Source organism: Lepisma saccharinum, chromosome 2, assembly GCF_977018435.1.
Source record: "Lepisma saccharinum chromosome 2, izLepSacc3.1, whole genome shotgun sequence".
Lineage (NCBI taxonomy): Eukaryota > Metazoa > Arthropoda > Insecta > Zygentoma > Lepismatidae > Lepisma > Lepisma saccharinum.
In genome coordinates, this window is record NC_139230.1 from 213,467,637 (window position 1) to 213,495,177 (window position 27,541).

Consider the following 27,541-nt stretch of genomic DNA (forward strand, 5'->3'; position numbering starts at 1 on the left):
TATGTTTCACACGACCCCCTTCCCATTTAAAAAATGAAGTTGAATCCAAGATGGCGGCCATCAAGATCAACCTCATCATAACGTTTTCCCCCACCCCCAACACGCATATCCAACAATCACTGACACCTATCCCCACAGTGGCTTCTTTTATTTAGGTGTATTGCGACTTTTGACCCACCCTGTATATAATATTTTGGGCATCTGCAACATTTTTTTAACACATTAACATGAGAGACTTTTCCATGATTTCTACAACACTCCAATTATAATTCATACATCTTTATTTCCACCACAGCTGTAATACAGCAACATTATTTAAGTTACAAAATTCATCGTCATAGAACTTTCTTAAGTCATCTACTACACAATCATAAAAATATAGAATCCACAAATAATGCACATTATCTTGTGTGAGTATGTCATAAATAAAACTATTAAATTACTCACATCTATAGGATTTAACTCACAAAATTCATTAATATATATATATATATGTAATCAAGAATAAGGGAAAGTCAATTCACATAGTATGATTTCTAGTGTTACACACTTTTTCTAATGTGCTTGAAGCCATTTCATTTTCATAATTTCATTTTAGAAATAAAAACATTAAATTATAACATATGAACTTATTAACAAATGAATATCCTGAGCATATAATTATTCAACACCATTTGAATAAACATGAAAAACATAAATCTGCAGAAAATAGAAAAAAATACTTCACAGACTTAAAATACTAAATTTCCAGTCAATTAATACCTTCAGTAATGTAGCCCCAGCACAATTCATTACGCTAAATTTCTCTCTGTCACAAAATATCCGTCACACCTAACAACTCAGTCACGGAGTTACTTCTATGCAATCAGTCTTTATCATGCTTTTACTCTATCTCATATGTTTGTTAAATAGTCAATACTAAAAAGCACTTCATCGACTTCTTCTAGATGGTACAGGTGACGAAACACGTGATGAGCTTCTTGATGAAGTTCTTTCACCAGCATCATCCTGCAAATTAATTGAGTTAGTGCAATTAAAAAAATGCAAATTTACAATGACAAATGTATCTTCACTGGCATGGATACTATCCATCAAACTTCAGTATTCCTAAGTATTTTGAAGCATTACTTCCCTGGCTTCTTCCTAGAAAATAAGTTGGCTGTGAAGCTAAGAATAAATTAATGTAGACTGAACATCACTCTTAATAATGCACATGCTGGTTGCATGTCACTTACTCCATTGTAATTCCTGACACTTTTGTTTTATTAGGCTGCAGAGCAACCACAAGGAAAAGAACCTCTGGTCAAAAGTCTCCATGCACTTTCTCCTTCCTTCCATGTGGGAGTGTAATGCACAGGAGTCCTGGGTCTGTGCAGGCTCTTTTGCCTCTGGTTCCACTATAATTGCAACAATGAGGATGAATGATGATGAAAGGACCACCATTCCAGGCCAAGACCATGATTCTTTTACTAGTTTTCCAAAAAAGTGGTGGATGCCATAGTCCGGTGCATTTTTGATAAAATCGTCATGCAGTTCTTTTAATAAAGAGGAGTGCTTGCACTTTGTTTCCTTATCACAAAAAAGGGAGACACCTACTGACTTCCAAGGCAGCAGGGAGGGAGGGGTGGAAAAATGTGGTTCAGTGGTGAGGGTAGTGTCAATGAGCACTATTCACAGTTTCTCGTGGACTTCCTAGGACGATCACGCTTCCTACACTTCTGGTATACAAGGCAGACAAGAACCCATTTGTGACTACTAACCAAGCATTGAAACATGTCTAGTGACACCAATGTACCTTCAAAATGAACTATTTTGGGAACACTTTCCGATGCAAAGTATAGCTTGAATGCTATAGAAGCATGCAAGAAGCAAAATGTTGTGAATTTAAAAAAGGACCTCTGTGCTAAGTAAGAAAGGGTGGAAAGACCCACATGGAGTTAATACTAAAAAGCAAGAAAGATATTGAACTTCAGATATGACAGGTACAGCAAAAGCCTTTGTCTCTGGCAGAAATCTTGCCATGCACAGATCCACTGAATGTACGCAATTAACAACTACCATCATAACTTGAAAGAACATTAGAAAAAGTATAAATTATCAATTTTTGCTTCATCACAAATAGCAGGAAACTGTATGCGAGACCTGACAGAGAACGATGGAAATTTCTGGTGACTTTAGATGAATCATAAAAAACTAAGCATCTACAACAAACCCTGGATGATTGACTGCCATCAAAACAGTGAAAAATATTTTCAAAAATTTTTATTCAGGAGCATTGCACGATATACTACAATGGGATATAATTCTTGAAGCTTTCCTGGTGGTGAATGATGAAGAGGTTTTCTCGCGATATCAACCAGGTGATTTCCGGATAGGCTTCCGAGCTTTTGAGAGCTAACATCACTCTCATCTGCAGGGATTGAAGTGCAGAAGTGTGTCAGGGTTAAGGCTATATGCATTTGATGTGGGATGGGTCTGGTATAGGTGGCAGACCAATCAGGTGCAGTCTCTCAGACGTCCATGCTTTAAGTAGATTAGCCCTAACCAGACTGGGTCCAGTACGAGTCCCAAGTCCCTGTTGAAGTTCTCGTTTTCCTTGTGGATGGCAAAGAAGCAATAGTGGCAATTAGGGTCCAGTGGGAAAATGATCATTTTCAAAAATTTAGTGAAAATTAATGACCTAAAATTTTGCATAATTAAAGGGTTTTTTTTTTTTCAAAGTTGGGGAATGGGCATTACATATCCTCAAAGAGTAGTCTTTTCTTCTGCTTCCCTTCAAATTTGGTCCATCCAGCATTCATAGGGTTGACACTAGAAGTAAAATGCTGGATTTTTCCCTTAAGCTGGCAACATTGTCTCTCTCATACATTGTTACTATTTTTTCTCAAAAAAGTATCAACACGTGTTCAACTTTGCATGGCTGTAAATTACAGCTTTGCATTGTTCGCTTTGGTCTATTGTGGTGGCTACAGGCATATACCAAATACCAATTTAAAGAAAATCATCTTCTTCCTTAGCTACAATTATAAATTTCACTTCTGCTAAAAACCCTGTCATTGCTGAAATAAAAATAATAAAAAAAACTATTCCATCTCTCTACGACAACTAGTTCTCTTGATATGATTTTTCGTGTACATCACGCATCATGGCAAGTTTCAAAATCACACTCTTGAAATGTTCCCATCCATAGACGCTTAAATGTGGGAGAGGTTCTAGTAGACTAAAGGTTAAACTATGTTGCTGCAAGGCCAAAATCAATTCCCTTTATTATCAAATGGACGTGCTCATTCCGAAACAGTAATGACAGCTCATATTCTTATGGACCATCATCACTAGAGGCACATATTTTTGGTAAATAAAATAAAATTTCGCTGATATAGCGGTGAATAATCTGTATACAAAATGACATTTTGGTTTGAAAATGTGAATATACTCCTAAATTTGATTAAAAAACTGCACTTGCTACACAAAATAAACATATTCCTTCTAATAGCACATATATGTATTTACCAGAATATTAAGTTTATTCCTAACTAAAGGGGTTCATTTTTGCTTCTCAAATATTACAGCAGAATTAATCAATTTTCCATGAATTGCATAACTCTCAGGATAATTCTGACTTCAGAAAGTGTCGTGTTGGTAAATAAACTCTAAATTTCGTATTTAAGAGTCTATTTCGCATTTTGCAGTTCATTTTGCATCATTTCGTGACAAAACAGGGTTGGAAAATGCACCACACACCTTTCATAAACATGAAAAATGAACATTATAATGCGTTATTTCACATTTCGTGTTTTTGTCAAAAACAAAATATGCATGCCTCTAACAATCACAAATACAAAAAGTGTATATCAAGATAAGGTAGTTTGAACCTCAGATTCCTAAAGACACTGGAATGGGATTTGGTAACATGCTCTATGCCTTTCACTGACATTTGCATGGTGTTGTCTTGATCCATCTTCTGCAGATTTTTGTGAGTTTGGATTTCTGAAAAGGGCATGGGAATCGGACGTTCTTGAACTGTAGAGGGACTTTGGAAAGCATGCAAGATAAATATTAACAGAAAAAGAGTTTCTACTATGTGCCTCCAACGGGTATCAATTACAAGGCAACAATGCTACTAAACCATCAGGGCATAAATCAACTGTCTGTTTTAATGCATAATTGACAAAGACCAACATTAAAATGATAGAAACACACATTAAGAACACATTACACAATACCACAGCAAGATATGTAGAAACTCATTTTTCTTTTAAAGATTTAGGGATGAACATGGAAAATGTTGAATTTAAAACATATGGAGTAGTAACACATACACAGTGTAGATATGCCAGAAAAGAGCAGAAAAGATTTCTTCAGTGGAATAAGATTCAGAGATATTACTGAAATGCAATCATAAAATGCAACATGACTGGTTGAGGGGCAATGAAAACTGTTTCCAGAGATTGGAAACAACCCTCCTCAGTGTCAAATAAATCGAGTCTGGGCCCTCTAAATCTTAAACAAAAATTCATGCTTTTAAGTGATATAATTGAGATGATGATGCTATCACAAATTATCTTGCATAATGCCAACTGTTCTAATTTCCCTTTGCTACCATGGCATGAGTGATAAAGAGCAGAAGATGCTGTCCTCCTGAACATGAAACTACTCATGTAATTGATGATACATCTTCATCTCCTGTGTTGTTTTAACATTATATTCAATAGTATGTTGAACAAACTTGTTTCAACTTCATTGTCCCTTTATAGGAATGCTATTTCTTCATTATTTATAATATCTCAGTTCGAGTGGTCTTTATTTTAATCTAAAATGTTACATCATGAAGTATATTCTTCACAATATTAGTAACAATTCTACTTCAAACATATTGATGTAAATTCTTTGAAAAACCCCACATTCGCGATAAAAAGCCACACCAATTAACATGCCACATACCAGTGTGTCAAGACCAAAGGCTACAAATGCCAAAGAGTATCATATATATTAGGTACGTGCAAAAGTTCTACCCTTTTTTGACAGGTCACCATTTAGCAAAGTACCAACCTCACAGATTGAGCTGTCAGTGTGTGAATTGTGGTCACGTAATACGAGGAACCTTAGAGCAGCAACAGGCAGTGTGTGTGGATGAGGAGCTCTTAGTGAACAGAGTAGCATGTGAGTGAAATGGAGACCAGTAAGGAACACATCAACACTGTTTTATGTTGAGTTTGATAAAGCCATAACACACAACCCAAAGTCAACCGTAGAGAAATTAGTGAACACCTTCCACAGGACAACAAACAAAAGACAGCTCAAAGTGCTGGGTTTCACCACTAAGTTCGATAGTTGGTTTCCACATCAGCTACATGCAAATCAATGAGAGGGGTAAGTCAAGGCCTGTGTTTCCTTGCTTTCCAGGTACAAAAATGATCAGTTCTTGCAACGAATTGTCACTGGTGATCAGAAGTACATTATATTTCGGAACGTAAAGCATCGCAGGACTGTGTGTTACGTTTCTGAACTGCCGCCAAAGACATCCAAACCACAACTTCATTCCAAGAAGGTGTTGGTTGAGTGTGTAGTGGGATGTCAAAGGAGTAATTCACTGGGAGGTCCTGCAATCTAATCAAACCATAAATGCCACCTTCTACTGTGAACCATTGGACAGACTGCGAACAGCATTGTGATCAAAGCTGCCAGGCCTCCTCGATTGCAAAGACGTTATCATCCACCATTATAATGTCAGGCCACAGGCTGCTGTCATCACACGTCAAAAACAAATGGACTTTGGCAGGGATGTTTTAACCCACCTACTCTATTCTCCCGACTTGGCTCCTACTGACTACCACCTGTTTCGCGTGTTGTAAAACTTCCTTGCTCAGAAAATCTTTGATGATGTGGAGGCTGTGAAAACTGCCTTACAACAGTTCTTCGACTCCAAACCTTAGGACTTTCATCTCATACCAGAAAGCTGGCAAGAGATCATTGATTGCGATGGTGATTATGCACAGTTCTAAGTGAGTTACAGTCTGTGTTGTTTGCACTTCTATCTGCACACATGAAAAACAGGTAGAACTTTTGCATGTACCTAATAGTTAAAAACCAAATTTCCATCTTCCCTGCGAGCATGCATAATGTTCAGAAGGCATTCCACCAAGTGAATACAAACATGCAACGTGGCAGTTATTAGCTACCATATATTTGACTGGATCCTTGAGAAGATGAAAGTGGAGACGCAACTTTAAAAAGCCTCAACTGATCTCCTACATGCCATCATCACTGGCCCTTCACAGGTTAGTTGCAAGATGGACAAGTTTCGACTCCAATTCAAAAGAAGCCTCTATCTAGAAACTTACGTCTAAAAAGTTCAATGCTCTGCTTTGCCAACAATAGAAACTCCAGCCATCCAATACATTTAGACGTACATTAGATAAAGATAACAAGGAAAAGAAAGAATTACTGCCCACTACAACCACACACTGTGTACATCCAAGTTCATCAAAAGACATCTTTTGCAAGCAAGTAAGATTTCTACAGCATTAAGAGGTCTTATGGACAAAATAAAATACTACAGCATACAATTTCAATGTGGCTAGAAGACTGGACTTATTCACAAAAATACAGTAAAGTTCATTACTAAACACAGACTCTAATCAGATTATACACAGAGATGAGATTACCTCTAAAGCACTTCGCTGTTTCTTCCTCTCAGAAGATCGCTGCACCTGTAACAATTACAATTTATGAACACACTTCACAATCCCTACAAACATCTCATGCACAGCTAAACAAATGACAGATGGGATGGAAGAGAGAAATGGGAGGAATGAGAAAAAAAAAGTAGCTAAGAAATTGCTGCTAAAAGAAATTACTAAGCCCGAAGACTCATGATTGGAATGCTCAATTTTCTTCATGAAGATGCGGAATGAAAAAAATGTCACTAAACAACTTAAAAATAAACAAATAAAAAAAACAAAAAACTTATTTTGGACCTTATACAGTACAATGTAATTCAAGCTCAATATCAATTTACTTTTGTTGGAATTTTCTCGAAGGAATTACCAATATATTGGAAATTATCAGATATATTTAGGATTAATGTTATGTCAATTCAAATTTTTGTAAAGGAATCTTTTCATAAATTATTGCTTTTGTTGTTCGGTTCCTACTTATCCCAGTTTAATGCCCAACAATCCAAATCACTTCTGACCCATTTAAGAAAAATGCAACCTCCCATTGTATCTAAAGATATCTGCTTGGCGGTTACACGGAGATAGGTAATTCACTCTGATAAGTTCACTTTTCATTTTTCTGCACAAATTGTCTTTGTGATCAATATTGCCACACATCTGGTGGTTTCATCAGGCATGCACTGTCTTGCTACGGGTGGCATGGTTCCTTCTTTTTCTGCTTGTGTTTGTGGCGGTGCTATACGGCGTACATTTTTAGAAGTGATATCGGACGGGGCCATGCAGAGCCTGTCCTTGGTGACCAGCCTATGGCAGGACTGCAATGTTGTACAGTTAGGAAACTGCAGCGCACAAGTTAAATGCTGTGTTCTGTATTTTTCTTCCACGGAAGAAGTTTTCATAAAACTTGCCACTTTAAGGTTCATCATAAGATGGGACAAGAAATTTTGAACCTGACTGTCCAAGTCCCATGAATTTCTGTTGCCTACAGCCAGAGTTATCGTTCCTTGAAAAAACACGGGAAACAGCATGCCTCAAGACACACACACGCACAAAATAACCCTTTCATTTTCCTTTTTCTTTCTTTGCCACTGTGTTGACGCCGCTGAGTTGTTGTGTCTTGGGAAGATGTGGGTGTTAAATTTGACTGAATATACACAATGACTCTTAAATGTCGTGGGCGTTCATGAACATTGCGAGTCTGAGTCAGTTTGAGTTCAGCATTTTCGTAGCAAGGGCGGTGTACAATTATTTTACTCGTACGCCACAAAGAACAGTTGTGAGAGGATTCAATACAGCCCTTATTGATTTGCATTTGATTTATTTTACTTCGCTTTTCTGCCACTTTAGGCTAATCGCAAAGATGAGGTTGAGTGATAATATGATGAAATATCACTTACGAACACCTATGGCTGGGTCGGGATTTGAACCTGGGACTCCTGGTGTTATAGCATGCTGTGCAATACAGCCCCTATGTTCAACTGTTGTGCAATAGTGTGTGTTCCGTAAGTATTTAATAATGCCGCTCTCGAAAAAGTAGCACCAGTAGTACAGGCACCAAGAGTAAAATAATACATTCACAAGACAGAAATCTTATTTTTATTTCATCTTATATTATTTTATTTTTATTCTTACTTCAAGGAATTAGCGTCGGAAGGAGTGCATGCAGAAACAGTGTATTCTCAGAGTCGCGAACTTACGCTAAAGTGTGTGGTGTAGGTGTGCATACGGTGTCGCGTATTATAAAACAGGATAAAATATCTACTACAGAAATCGGTGAACCCCTATTCAAATCTCCTGGGAAACATGCTAGAAAACAGAAACGAGAGCGATGATGATGACCTTGCAGTTCCCCTACAATAAATACCTTCAAAGTTCTTTCAGGTATGAGTTTCTCTTATATGCTGCAGTGATATGATATTATAATCCTATGAAGAATATTCACTATATTATTTCACTACTCAAATATAATGTGCATGCATTACATTAAAAAAAGATAAATATTGGACACAGCAAATTCTCCGAGTTTCCCTTCCACTAGCAGTTAGTTTGGCAACAGCGCAATAGGACTGGCTGCGTATTGGCTGAACTCATGTTCCTGGCTTCCCACCATCAGGAATATGCATATCCACCCAACCAGCTCCCCATGCACAACAAGATACCAAGCATTTGCAAAAAGCCCACCTGTGCATGCGAACAAATGCCTTTCCATGGAAGCAGAGACGAGACTGAGACCAGACACCTACAGCCCTTAAAAAGAAGGAAGCACTACACACACGCTGGAATGGTAGACAGTGAAAGGACTGCATCAATTAGCGCTGCTACAAACATAAGTGCCAACTGTAGCAAGACAGTACATGTGCGACGAAGCCACGAGATGGGTGGGGAAATAGATTGTGAAGAAAATTTGCGCAGAAAAATGAAAAGTGAATATATCAGCATGAACAACCTTCCATGACAAATTTTAAATACTTCGAAGGATTGTTCAGGCTACCAATTTTACGAAAAATATAATGGAGTGACCATGTATATCATTCTGCATTGTGTGATAGCATGTACTATCCATTGTGTACAGGGGCATCCCCGATGGTGCAGTGGTAGCATTGTCGCCTTGTAATCAAGGGGTCTCAGGTTCAATACCCGGTGGAGGCACATAGTGGTTCGGATCCCACTTTAAACTGTACATTCAGTCCCGATTAGCCTTACTGTGCATAAAGTGGACTTAAAACACCAACTCAATCAATCAATTAAACCATTGCGTACAAGATGAAAGGTTTGCATTTGAGTTTGCCTCTTCTAATGCCAGACCACCACCACACATCAAAGCAAATCACTTAAGAATTCAATTTACATATGCTACTGTTGCAGGAAAAAGAATCATGTGGGTGTCCATGGGTGAAAGAACACAGCATGATAAATTCCTGGCACCTACTTATATAGAAATCCGTAAGCTTACTGACCACACTGATTTTTTAATTCCTACTTTAAATGAGACATTTTTAATTTTTAATGAAGATGTGAGAATGAAGAGAGCTGTTTGCAGAGTTAAGAGCAGCAGCTTTATATACTTACATCATCATCGTCGTCGTTGTCATCATCACTAACATATTTCCTGTTGATCCTCTTGCGTTTTGAACGATTGCTACTCTCACCCTTTCTTCCTTTAAGCTTTATTTTAACTTTCACTGCAGAGTCATTATCAGATCCATCTTCTTCTTCATTAACTCCCTCTGGAAATAAAGAAGCAACATGAAAAATTAAAATAAATAACTATGAAAATAGACAATGTAGTGTAATTGAATGTGTCTAGTCATACTAAAAATCCCATGTTAGCCCACCACAAATTTTCACTGCATGTCTTGGTTAGAATGTTTTGATATGAAGGAAAACCACAATATATATGCCAAAACATAAAAATCAGGGTTTTACAGTATTAAAACATTGCCTAAAAATACCCAGTTGATGTAAGACAAGATTACCTCTGCTTTCATCTTCGTCCTCCTCTTCATCATCTGATGCACCATGCTGCTCTAATCGTTCTCTTGCATTTCTGAAAACTGTTTCAAGAACAATTGAATCTTCATGAATTAATGAAGCTTCTTCATTGTATATTTGGGCATTCTTACAAAGCTGCATGAAGTCTCTCTCAAGATCGTCTAAGTCACCATACTGCAAAGAGAAAATACACCCTGGTGTAATTTTCACAATTGAATGTCTTTTAATGTGATGTTGAAAACTATAATATTCAGTTCATGATTGGGAAAAGAGAGACGCAGTAGTATATAAATACGGAGAAACTAGTACTCACTTTTATCCGCGAAGCTGTTTTTTCTTCTTTTTCGATTAATTTCAGTGGCCACTGCCACCATCCTCGTTGGAACTTGCTGCGCTGTTGCTTGGCGTGCGTCTTTTGTTCGTAGTTCTCTGGCTGCCGTTAGGTGCGCTGTGCATCTTGGTGCGTCGTCTGCTATTTCCGGGCGATAACTGCTGCAGTAGTGGAATCCAAGTATGGTGCGCTTGCCCGCTTTCGATGTTTAGTTCGTGCGGGAAGTGCATTATGGCGTGCGTTTCCTTGATTTTGGTGTCTATAAGCGTGTGGGCAGTGTGTTTGACTCGAACCTTTTGAATTTTATGGCTATTGTATTTGATATGTCTAGCAAGACCAGTAGTGGGTTGGGCTTTTTTTGCATCTGCTAGGTGCTGTTGGATTCTTTCATTGACAGATCTGATGGACCTGCCGATGTAATGAGCCTTGCATTCACACTCTGCATCATATACACCTGGGTTGTCAAGGGGGGAGAGGAAGTACCGTTTGTGCTTGTTCAGTTTATCAGTTATTTTGGAGTTGGGTTTGTGCGCTACTTTGATGCCAAATGGGAGAAGGGCTTTGGCTATGCGGTTGGAAGTGGTGGGATGGTAGGGGAAGGCAAACCATTTATATTGGTCGCTGGTTGCCTTCCCCTACCATCCCACCACTTCCAACCGCATAGCCAAAGCCCTTCTCCCATTTGGCATCAAAGTAGCGCACAAACCCAACTCCAAAATAACTGATAAACTGAACAAGCACAAACGGTACTTCCTCTCCCCCCTTGACAACCCAGGTGTATATGATGCAGAGTGTGAATGCAAGGCTCATTACATCGGCAGGTCCATCAGATCTGTCAATGAAAGAATCCAACAGCACCTAGCAGATGCAAAAAAAAGCCCAACCCACTACTGGTCTTGCTAGACATATCAAATACAATAGCCATAAAATTCAAAAGGTTCGAGTCAAACACACTGCCCACACGCTTATAGACACCAAAATCAAGGAAACGCACGCCATAATGCACTTCCCGCACGAACTAAACATCGAAAGCGGGCAAGCGCACCATACTTGGATTCCACTACTGCAGCAGTTATCGCCCGGAAATAGCAGACGACGCACCAAGATGCACAGCGCACCTAACGGCAGCCAGAGAACTACGAACAAAAGACGCACGCCAAGCAACAGCGCAGCAAGTTCCAACGAGGATGGTGGCAGTGGCCACTGAAATTAATCGAAAAAGAAGAAAAAACAGCTTCGCGGATAAAAGTGAGTACTAGTTTCTCCGTATTTATAATATTCAGGTCAAAAACATTTTTGGTTCCAATTATGAAATATGGTAAATAAATTTTGAATAGTACACCTCTACACTTCCTTATTCAAGCAAGTTGTAAAATCTGATGTCCTTTATGTAAGCTGTTTAAATTGGTGATTGTGAGGTAGACCACGCCAAGGTTCAAAACTAAGCTTCTTCATATTACAGGAAACTTTAGATATGGTAAGATATCATACGTACATGCAACGTAGTCACATATCTGTAAAACTGTTAAATTTCAATTGATTAATTTTGGCATCAGAACTCGAGAGTAGATGGTGACAATGGTCACAGAAATTAATCAAACATAAATAAATTTTGTGGATATGTAAATGCATTCCGTATAATAAATTACAAACTTGAGGGTAGAACTTCAAATTATTTTTTAAAATTCTAGTCATATCCCTATCACATGTAATTCTATAGTAAAATGCTAAATGATGTTTCCAAACATTCTCACATAGCTCATGGGACATTAATACATGACATAGACAACTGCTTTAATGTATGTGGGTTACGTTATGTCAATTGCACACAACAACATGCTAAAGCGTGTCTTGTTAAGATAAACTTACCTTACATTCATCTATCCGCTGCAAAATTTTCTTGATATCCAGAGGTTTCCTAATGATGTCATAATAATCTGGCAATTCTCTACGGGAGGGCAGCTTCATAAATGGTTCACTCAGAACTCTCCCATCACTGAAATATGCACAAATAAAGGTTCAATTTAATCATTTACACATAATCCAATTTATGAAAACAGTTCCAAGCGCTATCTTACATTGTCCCATTTTATGTTTCAAAAGCTAACCCTTTTTGTCTTTAGAGGATCTATCTAATATGTTCAATTTATAGTCACAGGTAGTGTCTAAAAATAACATAAATTATGTTCTTTATACCTTAGAAATAACATTCCAAATGTTGATGCCAGTCTTACATGTTTTCCTTGTTACTACATACAGTCTTTCTTTAATGCTACAAAACGTATTTGAAATTTATGTAAAGATGAGAATCCTAACAATCAAGCCTACTTTAAATTTCAACATAAATGGAACATAAAAGCTTTAAAGCAAAAATCATTGAAACCATGCAAAAATTAGTGATTAGTGCATGTCCAAAATCTATATATTATCACACAACAAACATCTTAATGAATTCTGAATTAAAAGTATATGATATTGCACAAACACTGGAAATATCATGGATTACTTACCTGTCAGTATATTTAATAACAATATCCATCAATTTTCTCATTTGCTTTTTAAGGTGAGGGTCCATTGTTGCTGCTCTTTCTGTAGGTGGCCTCCCACGACGTTTCTTCATGCGTGGAGAATCATCGTCGTCATCTTCCTCCTCACCTCTTTTTCTTTTCTTGCGTGTTTTTCTTCTCATTTTCTTATCATCTTCAAATTCATCACCTCCTTCATCTATAGCCTACAAAAGAAAGAACAACCTTACAGATAAGCCTAAAGCTGAAACTCACCTTAAACATTGACATCCAGAACAATGAAGAAAAATGAAATGGAACTTCTATACCTTCTGACTGTAATAGCCAAAAAGGCCCCATTTGTACTTGTATACAGCATGTTTCATGGTCGAGTTGTCTGTGGAGCAGCAGCTAGCTAGCATGCTGGGCACTGAGAACGCATCTGCTGGCAAACTGGATGCAACATCCGAGTAACTGGAACTGCTAGCTATGTAATGAAATAAGTAGTACAATTACAATTAAAATGAGCATGTACTTTGTTACAAGAGGTGTTGGAAATGTCCTATTGCATCCACACATTTACGGCATCTTTTTGCAAAATTTTCACTAACACGTATCAGTTCCTCTTCCGAAATTGCTTTCATTTCTCTTCTGATATTTTCTTTCAATTTTTCTAATGTATAGCTTCAGGTTTCAAAGCTTAGTAGCTTGCCACACAGATGTCATGAAAATGAATGTTTCTAGTGCACGGCGCAGGAGGGATTTTTGAGAAGTATGTTCCAATCGTGCTTCATCATCTAGTTTCTCCTCAGTAAGCACACACCGTTTTACCTTTCGCTTCTCAAGAACAGACCCCGATTACCTAAATTTGTTCGTAAGTATCCAAACACTGTCTGCGTGTGAAACGTGAACATCTGGGAATTCTGCTGCAAAATGCATTCTAACTTCCCTACAAGAATTCGTAATGACATAAGAGTTGTAAATAAAAATTCGTTGTTTTAAATTGTACGTATAGCATGGCATTATTAGACTGCAGAAAAGCACCAGTAATACATAAACTACACCAAAACAATCTAAAACACTTGTTAAGATCTTAACACTTCACAAACGCATGCAAACTGGACACCAGCTGTCTGGATACTGAAGCACTGACGCATCCAGTGCCAAGCTCAGCATACTGCTGTGGGTCTAAATGCCGGCAGATGTGCTCTCACTGCCCGGTGCGCTAGCCGCTGCTCCACAGACAACTCGACCATGAGGAGCACCGTACATAAGAAAAAAGGAAACACTCACCAGATAGAGGGAAGTGGTTGATATATCATGTCCAGAATGCAAGGTAGTGCTGATGATGATAGCGAATAGCCAGATGAAGAGAGTTGTTAGGAAAAAGGCAAAGAACAAGATTATGTTAGAATCAGAATTTTGGGGTTTCATTTTCTTATTTTAAGTCACTTTTCTGTGGCAAAATGGCTAACAGCATCAATGAGAATGAATAGTGATTAGACTAGACTACATGAAATTAGGGCTAGATGATGATGTACCAGTGATATCCATATTGGGAAATTTACTCAATACTGGCTGATAATTTTTGAGAATCTAGGGCCGGCCTTCGTGGTGGAGTGGTTAGCACATCACATTACAACACCAGGGGTCCTGGGCATGGATGTTTGTGAGTGCCCATTCATCAATTTTATCATATCATCACTCATTCCCATCTTCGAAAAATTAGCCAAAAGTAGCACAAGAAACAAAGTAAAATAAAGCAAATCAATCAATCAATCAATCAAATCCAGAATCTAGGTATCTAATGGAGTCCACAAAAATGACACACAACATTTTTGAGTGTTCCACATATCCTGGAAATTTTGTCTGAAGCACGCGTTTCCATGCGTAATCGGTAATGGTTTTCCACAACTTCAACATGAACACATCAGCTGTGCATGCAAGCACATCCCCTAACGTATGGCCAGAATCTTTCCGACCCTTCCACACATAAAGCAGCTATGGGGCTCACCCAGCCTCAAATAAATGGGTATCTGGGGGATGGGGCGTTAAAAGTGGCCTGAGAGTGGTGCTGATCACATCACCTCCAAAATTGTCAAGATTGAGAATGTCCCCCCATCCTCATTCTTCAATCTACAGATGCAGTTGGGTCACAACATATCAAGAGCTTCATATTGCTTAGTGACCATATTGTTATGTTATCTCTTCTGGTATCTGCACATGCACACACACACACTGGAATTTTTAATCATGTACACAAGACATCAAAAATAATGACATATCAATCATTAACACATTAATTATTTCACAAAATTATTTACATTTTCAGTCAATACTTTGAGCTTCAAACTCCACTCAAACGAGTCTACTCCTGTTTACGAGTCATACACAAGCAAAACCAATGTGAAACAACATGCCATACCGTGGTGATTTCACAACATACAGTTAGTTTGACTTAATTTTCATTCATGCATGAGGGTGTGAACACACATACATATCAGGCATCTTAAAAGTCATTTTTGTTTGTTTCATTATTTCATTACATTTGTGACAAACCAAATTTGTTGGATCAGCTCCTTTAAAATCCCATATCAGTAAAGCTTCATTTCAAAGGATGACAAAAAAGTTATTTAAATGTGTCCACAAAAAATTCAGATTGTTCAACAGGTACAAATAAGAACACACACACCTCTTATCGAAAATTTTGGTTTAGGGGAACTTCGCACAGTACCGGCCACTATCAAGTTCTGGTAAATGATAGTATATTATCAAGTTCTGGTAAATGATAGTATATGTCAGATGTTTACTGTGTTTGTTGTGACTACCTTGTAACAAGTCGGAACCGTTAAGATTTTGGCACCGATCTCTCCAGTCAGTGAGAAGCTACCGTTGAGTGAAGTCTTTTTGTGTGAATTGTGTCTGCTGCTACTAAGCTTACGGTCTCGGTATTGCTGTTCTTGGTGAGTTGATTCAAATTTTATGATACTTATCTTATTTCTTATTTTATAGGATACATAAATACATAATAAGATCACAACTGAAAATAACGTGATTAGGTAATTAATGCATTTATCAAGATGTCACTTGTGCGCAGTACTGCTACATTAGTAATTGGTGAAAGAGTATTCAGTGTTTCTGGACAGATATGTGACAAACGAAGAAGTGGATTACATCCGGAAGTGCTTCAACAACTTGTTTTTCTGAAGTTCAATCTGATGGCCTTCAATTTTCAGATTTAAGAACATTAGTTAATTTTAATACTTGAATTCATGTACTTCTCAGATATGTATACATCATGTATCGCAAAATAAAGTCTGTTCTATTTCTATAAAGTATCTTTATGTATTGGGATTGGTAAATTTTCTGCTTCGTCACATCACTAGTTTGCTAGTTTTGAAAAATTAAGCAGTGTACACTGTAGAGGCTTTTGAGACACCTTGAATGTCCACATGCACTTCCACCTTCAGCATGCACCCACTGTGAAAGGGGGGGGGGGGCAGAAATAAACCTTTGGTTAAGACTGGATTGACTGATTTATCATAATGTTACAGTTTTGTATTGCTTTGTTTATAATATAAGGGTAAGTCAGTGGAAAACCGGCCACCTTGTATATCTCGACGTGTAGATGCCACGGCTCCATGAAACTCCTGCCACTGGAAGGGGGTTCTGTTGTTGCACACATGCAGACTTGTCTGGCATATCATGGAAGCCAGTAAGGAAGAGCAGCAAGCAGTCATGCATTTCCTGGTGGCAGAAGGTGCTAGCACGCAGAGACATTCACAGTCAAATGATGGCAGTGTATGGGAAACATCAGAGGTTTCATTCGCAACGTAAGAACTTGTTACTGCAGGACGAAACCTCCGACCCCACTTTTTCACCCACGCCAGAGATAAACCATGGTCCCCATACACTGTCGTCATTTGACGGTGAATGTCTCATGTCCTAGTGGCATCTGCCACCAGGAAATGCACGACTGCTCACTGCTCTTCCTTCTGGCCTCCATGATATGCCGGACGAAAAGTTCCTGCACGTCTGCACTTCACACAGCTCACACCTGCACTGCTTCACACAAGCCTGAGACATGATTGCTAGAGGCACATATTTTTGGTAAATAAAGAAGCAAAATTTCGGTATAAAAACTGAGTCAATTTCAGGTTCAAAAGCGGTAAATAAAATAAAATATCGGTGTTATAGCGGTAAAAAATTGGATCAAAAGTAGTATATAAAAAGACATTATGGTTTTAAAATTGTGAATATAATCCTAAATTTGATTTAAAAACTACACTTATTCCACAGAATTAACATTTCACTTCTAATAGCACATTTATGTAGTTATCCAAGTCTTAAGTTTATTTCTGTGTAAAGGAGTCAATTTTTGCTTCTCCAATATTAACAGCAGAATTAATCAATTTTCCGGGAATTGCATAACTCTCAGGATAATTCAGACCTCAGAAGGTGCTGCGTCGGTGAATAAACCCTAAATTTCGTGTTTAAGAGTTAATTTCGCTTTTTGCAGTTCATTTCGCATTATTTCGTGACAAAACATGGTCACAAAATGCATCTCACACCTTTCAAAAACATGAAAAATTAACACTACAATGTGTTTTTTCAAATTTCATTTTTTCGTCAAAAACAAAATATGCATACCCCTAACGATTGCCATCTACCGGGCAAAAACAGAACCCTCTTCCAGTGGCAGGAGTTTCGTGGAGCCGAGGCATCTACATGTCGAGATATACAAGGTGGCCTGTTTTCCAATGATTGCCCCTTATAGAGGGAGGAGTTTTCAATAAAAGAAGAATTAAATGCAGAAATTGATCCTCCCGAGGATAATGTTGATATTTCTGATTAACAGAACACTGTGATGGTTGAAATGAGCTCTAAAGCCAAAGTCCATTTTATGCTCAGACAGGCTAATCAAGACTGGACCTACAGTGCCTCCACTATGTTTTCAACCCAGAACCTCTTGATTACAAGGTGACAGCATTACCATTACACCATCTGGGATGCCCTGATATAGTCTGAAAAAAATAACATGTAAGGACTGGAAACAGTGTGGCTATCCTTGTTTAGCTTTAAGAGCTAAAATATCTTTGCTTGCAATGACATCATGATCCTGGGAAATTATCTGCTTTACTACAATGTACCCCAGTGAGTGAAAAAAACCACCACCCTTGAAAATTTCAAAGTTGAAATCTGCACGATGTAACAACAAAGCAGGACAGTATAGCAAACCTCACACACGAAAAAGTAACGTCATATTTGAGGAATAATTACAGATAATTAAACAACTTTCCATTAATACATTTTATTTATATTGCTCCTGCTTCATTTGTCAAAATTGCTATTGCTGCAGATAACTTGAAGAAAGTTCTTCACACTTTATAACACTGTCTATCGTCTGGAATCAAATCATGACAGTCTTCACAAGTCAGCTTTTGGCTTGTGGGAGGTTTTGAAAGCAGCTGCTTATATTCCCAAAATAATCATGCACAAATAATATAAACAATTTCAAGGACACAAACTATAATTTATGAGAGAAAATATACCTTTTCATGCCTATCAAAATGTAAAGTTGCAACAAGTGGTTGGACGAAACAGGCCAATATATCTAGTAAACCTAGAAGATTGATTGATTTGGTGTTTGAAGTCCACTTTTATGCACAGTAAGGCTAATTGGGACTGGACCTACAGTTTAAAGTGGGATCCGAACCACTATGTGCCTCCACCGGGTATCGAACCTGGGACCTCTTGATTGCAAGGCGACGACGCTACCACTGCGCCATCGGGGAGGCACTAAACCCAGAAGAGAGAGCTGGAATAGTTGGTTAGGGCAACCAGTACTTTTCATTTCTTCATTGAGGCGGGGGGAGATACATGGGCATTAGGAAGGATCCACTGTTTGACGGAATAATTTCTTCAAGTTAGTGTTCTATGGTTAAGCACAGCCAAATAGTTAGTACTCTTACCTTTGATGCAAGCAGTTCTGAGAATGATCTCCCAGTGGTAATCTCAAAATTTCAGTATTAGCCCAGTTGCATGAATATATTTGGGAATATCATTGAAAGAAATTTTAGTAGACTCCATTCTGGAAGGCCAGGTAACAGTAGGGATGTGACTCAACACACTGGCCACACATGATGCAACAAACAGCTGTTTGGCAGGTTTTGGACTTGACAAAATCCTTTTGCAAATTCCTCATTTCTCTCCAGGTGGTTGGCATTCTGATATCTGTTTGCAGCAGTGTGCAACTGAAGGAAAATTTCCAGGACAGGGAAGAACATATTCACATGCACTATGACCATTGACAGCATGCCGCTCGTGATTGAAAAAATAAACTATTCAATCATTTGAAACAATGCTAAAAACAGGAAGAATTTATTGTGTGTTTTGACATTGACAGTGAGTTACTTGCTGCATCTTTGATAGTTAAAGGATTGATTGATTGATTTAGTTTATTTTACTTCGCGTTTTGTGCCTCTTGGCTAATTTGCGAAGATGGGGATGAGTGATGAAATTGATGAATGGATATTCACAAACAACCAAGCCAGAGCGGGATAAGAACCCGGGACCCTTGGCGTCACAGCACGATGTGCTAACCACTCGACCACAGGGTCCGGCTGATAGTTAAAGGAGAAACACTGAATCTAAAAAAAATATATAATAAACTACTAGTACAAATTCACAGTAAGTGCACATGCATGACAGTAAAACAATGCAATTGTTTCAACTACTGACCACATGCATTTTTCTCTTGTTATTTACAAAGTCCAGCATATTTCATGACATCACCTGTCAACTTTTTAAAAATACAAGGTAGGATATAATTTTAAAATGATTTAATTCCAGTAAATACCATAAACCATTGATCAACAACATGACTAGGCCAATAATGAAACCAATTATCACCATCTGGCATGTCCGAAATCTGCTGTAACTTTCACTCACCCTAATCACCTTGAGCCATTCTTTCTCTGTGAGGCTGTCACTGTAATCAACCTCTTTTCGCTGTCTTGAACCTCGCCCATAATATCGTTCCTCCTCCTCTTCGTACGTCCACCTCTCAACCTGCGAACAAAAAATTATTTGTAATGAATATAATAAGAAATTACAATATGATAATCATAAAATTCAAAGATAATAAATACTATACTCTGTCCCATGAATCTCTGGAGCAAGCAAATGAAAACAAGTCTCTGTGCAAGTAGTGACTCTGGAAAGCTCAACCAAGGAACACATGTGAGGGAACAGGATTGCATGGAGGAAGAAAGTGACTGAAGCTCCCAGCTGCTTGTATCAGTGTGTACTGCTTCGCTCCACATACTTCCTTCCTACCCTTCTGCATGTTCATAGTCCATAGGTTCCTGGGATAGAGTGTAAAACCCGACTCAGCTATCTTTGCTGTTGCGCAGATCCCAATTTTCGTTTCGTCTCCCTCTCTCTTAGCATCACGTGTTCTACCCTGCTCGCCAACCTTCACCATTGTTGCCATATTGTCATTCCATTCCTGGACACACTTGTGCAAACATCATTGAAAACAACTGAATAGTGCTCCAGCTCCCGGTTCACACCATTCGGCAGGGACGGTAATGTGGCAATGTAGCATGGCGCAGTGGTTGCTTCTTTTATGCAGTGCATGTTCATTGGCTAGCTAGTGACTAGTGTTGCCAAATGTAAATATGAAGCACTATTTCTGTTACGGAAGGAGAAAGGCAAAATGACTGAGTTTTGTTGGATTGTAAAAAAGTGTTCCCCTGTGCATAGCACCATGCCATGAAGGCATATAGGGGGTGTGGGGGTAACGCCCGACACTTTCTTGATTGTAAACACCATATTTTTATTTTAAGTATTTGAATGGTTTGACATTGTGTGCGTGTATTGTGTGTGTGTAAGTGAAAGTGCATGTGTTTGGTTAGTGAACCTTAAATTCCATAATGCCTCCAGTACTATTGTTCATATTTCATCACTTTAGAATTGTAAATGTACAACAAAGGCAGCCGACTGACTGTCTGCCATCACAGAGAGGCAATAATACTGCTTAAGGAGGAGTGTTTGTGGTCCAATTGTAGCTATTTAACACATTCGGAAGTTACACTGTTCTACAAATTTTCACTTTTTTCTGTTACAGAAAGGAAAGTTACTCTTTCTTACTGAAATTGACCTCCTGAACACGATACGAATTTCATTTTCTAAGATTGGCTCTTAATTTGAGTTACCGCATAATTCATGCAATGCGTTGGCTCTTATTTTCAAGATAGCATAATTCATGTTGCATAACAATTAATCATAATCAATGTGGGCATAACTTAATAAATATAATAAAAGTGCCCGCAAAAGGATGTGGGGAGGGGGGCACTTGTGAAGAATTAATACAATTCAAATTTTGAAATTAAAGCGTGAAAACATAGATGAGAGATGCCGTGAAAGACGGACACAAATTAACTTAATGCTGGTGATGCTTTATGATAATTCTCTTAACTGGAGGAAAGCATAACTCTGTTTCCTCCACTTTAAACACTTCCGTATTCAGCATCCTTATATTTCTGTAACAAAACATGTGTAGAACAGTGTTATTAGTTCTCAAACCGGTGGTAGTGTCAGTCGTGCATCACATGTCGTTGAAGTTCCAGTACCAGTGTGGACGGGCTTATTGGGAGTGAACAGTTATAATGCCACCAGGTTCATTAATGCAATGGAAAAATAATAATTGTTTAATTTTATTTGAAATCACTATGAAGAAGTGTTCTTACATCATTTTGGGTAATTTTACGCAAGGATTAGTCCACATTTAGCGGTTTTAGTCCATATGTATGTACATATAAAGCCACTTGTTAGCACAGCCCTGGTTATAATGCATGGCAAAACTCAACGTTAGATAGAGCTGAGTTCTCCAATTTCCTTGTTCTACGAACAGCTGTGCGTAGGTGCACTGTAGCGATTTTTCTATCGAGCAGATTAGTATAGTAACACTGGTTGTCCCGTTCTACTGCGCCGATCACAGCAGAAATATCTGGGTTTGACTATAGATCAAATAAGAAAATTTCTGCCAACTAGTGAAGATTACAAATGATACCTACATTTGTTCCATGAAAGACACAAAAAGCCTTTGTCATTTTCATAGCAGCCATTATCAGGACCATGGGCATAGTTAGGTAGGAGCTGCGGGGGCTAAGCCCCTCCAGATTCAGATATTAGCCCCCCCACAAATGCTTGCAACATAAGTATAAAATAATTAAGGAAAGAGAAACTGCACACAAAAATTAGAAAATTCTCATATCACAAGACTTTCATGTGTTTCTCTTGTGGTGTAGCAGTCACACATAAGGAAAGAATTCAAATTATGTCCTGGTGTAGAATACAATGAAAGTTGAAGTACATGTGCCATTTTACGGGGACCATACTCGTATGTTCCAGACAAGATTTTGAAGAAAATATATCACCTTTATTTCTTTGGATCTTCCACCTTGGAGCGCTCCGTAAACATTGTTACATTCAAACAATAGTGGCGTTGCATCCAGTGTTTATATAAACGAAGCCTCTCAACAATGAGTTCCTACAATTGTGTTTTTCAAACATTAAAAAGAGAAGCCGTCATTGTAGAGACTTGAACAGAATAGCAGTTTTGATACAAACAAAAGGCATCAGTTCAAAGAAGTGAATTTAGTTTCTGTAGATTTATATTGCGTGCGGGACATTTAAAGATGTGCACCTAAATGTCACGTGAATGTGACACGATCCTGTAGAAGTGATTCAGTCGTGCGTAATTGCTTTATTAAATGGTGGTTCACTACAGTTCATTGGCAAACTCACTCTTTTCCAAGTCTTTTGCATACGTTGCACCACGTCACCAACATATATGCAGATGCGTGGGATTTATTTGGATTCTTCATTGTACGAAGGCGGTGCAGAAGTTGTGTCCAACTCTCCTTGTGACAGGTGAATCTTTTGGATCACTTCTAGGGATGCTAGGAATCTCAGGTATCTATCTCTTGGAGTCTTAGGATAAATGGATTATTACGGAGGTAAGAAGAAGCGTAGTTGTTGCTTCAAGCAGTCCACAGGAATATTATCGAGGAAGGATACATGCTTACACAGGTTACATAACAACAAGAACTGTTAATCATCTTTTGGAGATTCAAAAGTATCGGAAAATCATTATTTGATGTTGTGCTCATAGTATTTGTGAAATTGAGGCACAGATTACAGAATTATCACTCCTTTTAATAGTGTGTTTAGTAATAGTGTATTGGTAAAAAAGATCTGCATGGGAGGTTCAAATGTATGGAAACTTTTTAGAGCCTACTGAATAGCATTCTGGGGAGCTCCTTGCAAACATATAAGATTATTAAGATAGCAAACCAACTAAGTTCATCCCCTCTGATAAAATCATAAATCACACCCTTGGTAGGTGATCATTTTCAGTTGATGGAGATTAATTACATATCTATGGAAGACTGCCAATGTCCTCAGCTACAGCTGAATTGCCTCTTTCTACATATTAAAACATGGCTAAGGTCAACTATGGGCAAGACAAATTTTCTTCCATATCACTGTTGAACATAGAAAGGGAAATTGTAGTTGACCGACATATATTTTCAGGAATTTATACAGATGAGCAAAAAAACAGAGCACTTCAATTGAAGTTTTAGATAAGACAAATACGTAATTAGTTTACGAATCTATATGTGGTTCTCAGTTGTAGTAAAATTTCGAAAATGTGAAGTTTCCTTGTATAAAAATTAAGGAAATTTAAATTTTTACTATTCCATTACCTATGTAGATTGTGATTTAAAATGCTTTGCAGCATTATAATTTGCTCGGTGCCATGATCACAGGATTAACCATTAATATTTTAATATATTAAAATATACCTTCTTTCAGTGGCAGTGATTGGGTTCTAAAACCAGGGGGAGAGGTCTCAAAACCGAGGGGGAGGGGGTTAAGGTTTAGCATAGTGCTGGGGCAAAAGTGGCGAAAAGTGGGGGCTGCAACTGCCCCCACTGCCTTTTTTTTCTCATAAAGAAGAAATGCATTCTTTAATAGATTTGCAACCATCTATAATAGCATATTTATTCCGTTTAGCAATTCCATTTCTTTTGGATATGATTATGTGGGGATCACCTGCCTTCCAAGAAGAATGCCCATGATGATTTTGGTAATGGATAAAAGCATGAATAAAGTTAGTCCCAGTTAGCCTCCCCCAAGCTGACAGGCAAAACTATGACTATCATCAGGACAGTGAAAAAACAGAGAGACCAGCTGAATGTGTTGCATACATAATAATCAGATATAAGCTGACTGACATGCATAATCGCCAGTGAACATTAACATAAGCTAATTGAAGCTTGACAGATCTTTGTAGGGTAGTTTTCATTTACCTACTCCCATGTACATAAAACTGTTTTCCATGCTTTTGCTCAAAAGCAGCAAGTAGACAATGCACTGAGTGAGATTTTGAATAAAGAAAACGCAAAATTCTTCTATGTTTTTTCTTTTTCTTGTAACAGTTATTGCTAGAGCCATGGTAAATAAAACATCAAGATTTTGGTGCAAAAAAAACACCTTAAATTTGATTTAAAACTACACTCATTACACGCAAGAAACATTTTCCCTTCGAATATGACATTTATGTAGTTTTACGTAAGTGAAGTTTTGTGTTTCCATGTTACACAATTGGAAAGTTTTTCCGATTAGTAATTTTGAAGGCTCACTGCCTTCGTTCACTGCCATGAAAAAGGGCAGCTGGACAGAATTGCATTGGTGCCACACATGGTAAAATCAAAGCGAGAGAGGGACAAAAGTCGCTGATTCCCGCACACCGTGTGGCAACATCAACCCGCCAGCATTGCCTAGTTTGAGCGTCAGACCGACCTCTCTCAGCGGAACTTTCGTGTCATCCCTTACCTTTCGAGCAAATGCTGTCAGTTTGTATCACATGGATTACAAGACCAACCCATGCAACCTGCGCAACACCCTCACTTGAGCAGCTTGTATGCCCACCTGCCCAGATCGTTCCTGGCAGGCATTGTAGACCCGCCAGGTACCCGCAGTCTTACGATACCTAGTAGGTCTCAGTTTGTTCTTTCCATCAACTGCAGACCCCTCCCTCTGCATGACGTAGTTGCTTCGAGTAGAAACTGCACCGGGCCCACACCGTTCTGCAGTGTTGCCAACTGCAATAGATTTTCACTACTTAAAAAAGGGAACTCAAGTTTCGTAAAGCCACATCACCAATGAAATGAGATTTACGACTGTTGCTACCCCCCCCCCCTACACACACGCATTGAAATAGGTTTTCCGTGGCACAGGATCCATAAGTACATGTCGTAAACAACCAATATACGTATATATAGTGATATAGGGCAGGACTGAAACATGTCACGTTCGACGCTGAGGTCGCGAGTCGAACAACACACTGTTCTACTGCGAACACCAGGGCCTTAGCTAGCCAGGGGCATTGCCGTTACCCTCGTTTGGGGTGGGGGGGCAAGTACTTGGATAAACGTGCCAACAACAACAATCACAATAATAGTAATAAAGTAGCATGAAAGGCATTATTATCCTCATAAATCATGCAAAAAGGGGGGCAGAAGTCGGTTCTCACGCATTTGTGTTGAAACAGAGGATTGGAAATATTTTTTTTCAACACGTCAATTTCACATTAGTTAATAATGGAAAACAAGCACACAAACTGTTTTTGAAAGAAAGAAAGTGCATGATAAATGCATTCCGAATGTACATACATATGGCATGTAAAATTTCCATCTACAATATTTTCTTTTCACATGGAGCGACGTATTACATAATCAATTCATCCAACTCGTAACAAACCAACATTAATAGCAAATAATATCACAGGCCGCCATAGCATTCTCTGTTTTTAAACTTTTCTCACTTAGATCGTTCGGCGCCCGGGGCCGACTCAAGCTACCCCTTTGCTACGGCATTGAACTTGATGAGACTGGATAATATTTTATAATATATTTCTACTTTCATAAAATTTGAAATCAAGGGGTTGCAATTACCCCTCCATTCCCCCTCTGCAGGTGCCCTTGGCCGTCTGGAAGGAAAATGCAAGAAAAATATGAAAATTAATTCCATCTTGAGTACCCTTTAGCCCTGCTACTCTTAAATTCTGCTAGCCTGTTTTTTCTTGTGCTTTAATGTTTGACCCCCACCCTGACCCCTCCGCTAGACTTAATTTCCGTCCAAGGTTGTGAGCAATGCCCCCTGCCCCCTCTGGTTGCACCACTGCGTGCCTGGTTAAGGCACCATGCAATGAAAAACAATTAGTTTTCAGTGAGGAGATTTTTGTTTGCTCGATCATTCATTTTGATAAATGAAGGTGTAATATTGCATGCATTTCCTGGCAATAAGATAAAAACTGCTTACGCTGAACTGAAAGCGCTAAGTATATAAATTCTCCTTGGAGGAGAGAGCTCCTCCTAGGACTTCGTAGGATTTAGGAGCTACGTAAGTAGGCAACACTGGCTGCAGCCGTCCACGTGGTGATGAAACACCTAGAGCGACATGCTGCCGGAGGGCTGTTTCCTTCCAGCAGGTTTTGCAGGTGCCTGGGTCTTGTTGAATGCCCAGTTACCTTGTAAGCGCAGAGCACCTTGAAGACCAAGAACCCGGGCAAAGATGCAAGTCGACTCTTTGCCTTGGGCAGGCGAGCAGGTATACGTCCTCGCGGGCAGTGGGTAGGTAAAAGGCAGACTATGCAGGCCTCTAGTTGTACATGTGGCAACAGGGTGAACTTCTGCCACCAGCCTAATTTCATGGCCGTGCATTTAAGAATATGGCATATTGAATGAAGGCAGTGAGCTTTCAAAATTAATTGGAAAAACTGTCCAATTGTGGAACGAAGAAACGCAAAACTTCACATAGGTAATACTTAAAACACGTTTACCACATCCATCATGAATTTATGTAGTTATCAGAGCAGTAAGTTTATTGCTGTGTAAAGGAGTTCATTTTTGCTTCTCTAATATTTACAGCAGAATTAATCAACTTTCTGTGATTTGCATAACTCTCAGGATAATTCAGACTTCAGAAAGTGTCGCATCAGTAAATAAACTCTAAACTTCAAGTTAAGACTTTATTTTCACATTTTGCGGTTGATTTTGCATCATTTTGTGACAAAACATGGTATGTAAATGCACCTCAGACCTCTCAAAACACGTAAAATGAACATTGCAGTATGTTTTTTTCACATTTCATGTTTTTGTCAAAAATGAAATATGCATGCCTCCAGTTACTGGATCTTATTCAAAATGTCCATTAACAGAGAGCATTCTCATTTTGTTCAAAATTCTTCTTTGTCTATGGATGTGACAGAGTGGATTTCTTATGTACTGATGTAAGTGGGAAGTTTCTTATCAGAAGTAGTTTTGGAATTGGTAAAATTTTAATGTGTAGAGCAATTCTAATAACAAATTTTTTGGCATTGAAAATTTTATTCTAGTGGAAATTGTTTTAAATTTTTTATGATAAAATATTGTGATTTTTAAAGTGGCTCTGGGGCTCACCCA

General features: G+C 38.4%; 1 protein-coding gene across 7 annotated transcripts in view; it reads right to left on the minus strand.

Annotated features, from left to right (window-relative positions):
* Positions 1 to 263: 263 nt before the first annotated feature.
* Positions 264 to 27,541, minus strand: part of LOC145984304 (SWI/SNF-related matrix-associated actin-dependent regulator of chromatin subfamily A member 4-like) — a 119,536-nt gene continuing 92,258 nt past the window's right edge. For 3 of the 7 annotated variants that reach the window (XM_083117959.1, XM_083117960.1, XM_083117957.1), the window contains exons 22-28: positions 19,965 to 20,075; positions 13,011 to 13,231; positions 12,370 to 12,496; positions 10,154 to 10,343; positions 9,747 to 9,904; positions 6,666 to 6,710; positions 264 to 1,008 (exon numbers count right to left, since the gene is read on the minus strand). In XM_083117959.1, the coding sequence (XP_082974085.1) occupies positions 931 to 1,008; positions 6,666 to 6,710; positions 9,747 to 9,904; positions 10,154 to 10,343; positions 12,370 to 12,496; positions 13,011 to 13,231; positions 19,965 to 20,075 (930 nt within the window). In that variant the 3' untranslated portion in view covers positions 264 to 930. Of the gene's footprint in view, positions 1,009 to 6,665; positions 6,711 to 9,746; positions 9,905 to 10,153; positions 10,344 to 12,369; positions 12,497 to 13,010; positions 13,232 to 19,955; positions 20,076 to 27,541 lie in introns of all 7 variants that reach the window. The other 4 variants (XM_083117956.1, XM_083117954.1, XM_083117953.1 and 1 more) reach the window with 2 other exon arrangements.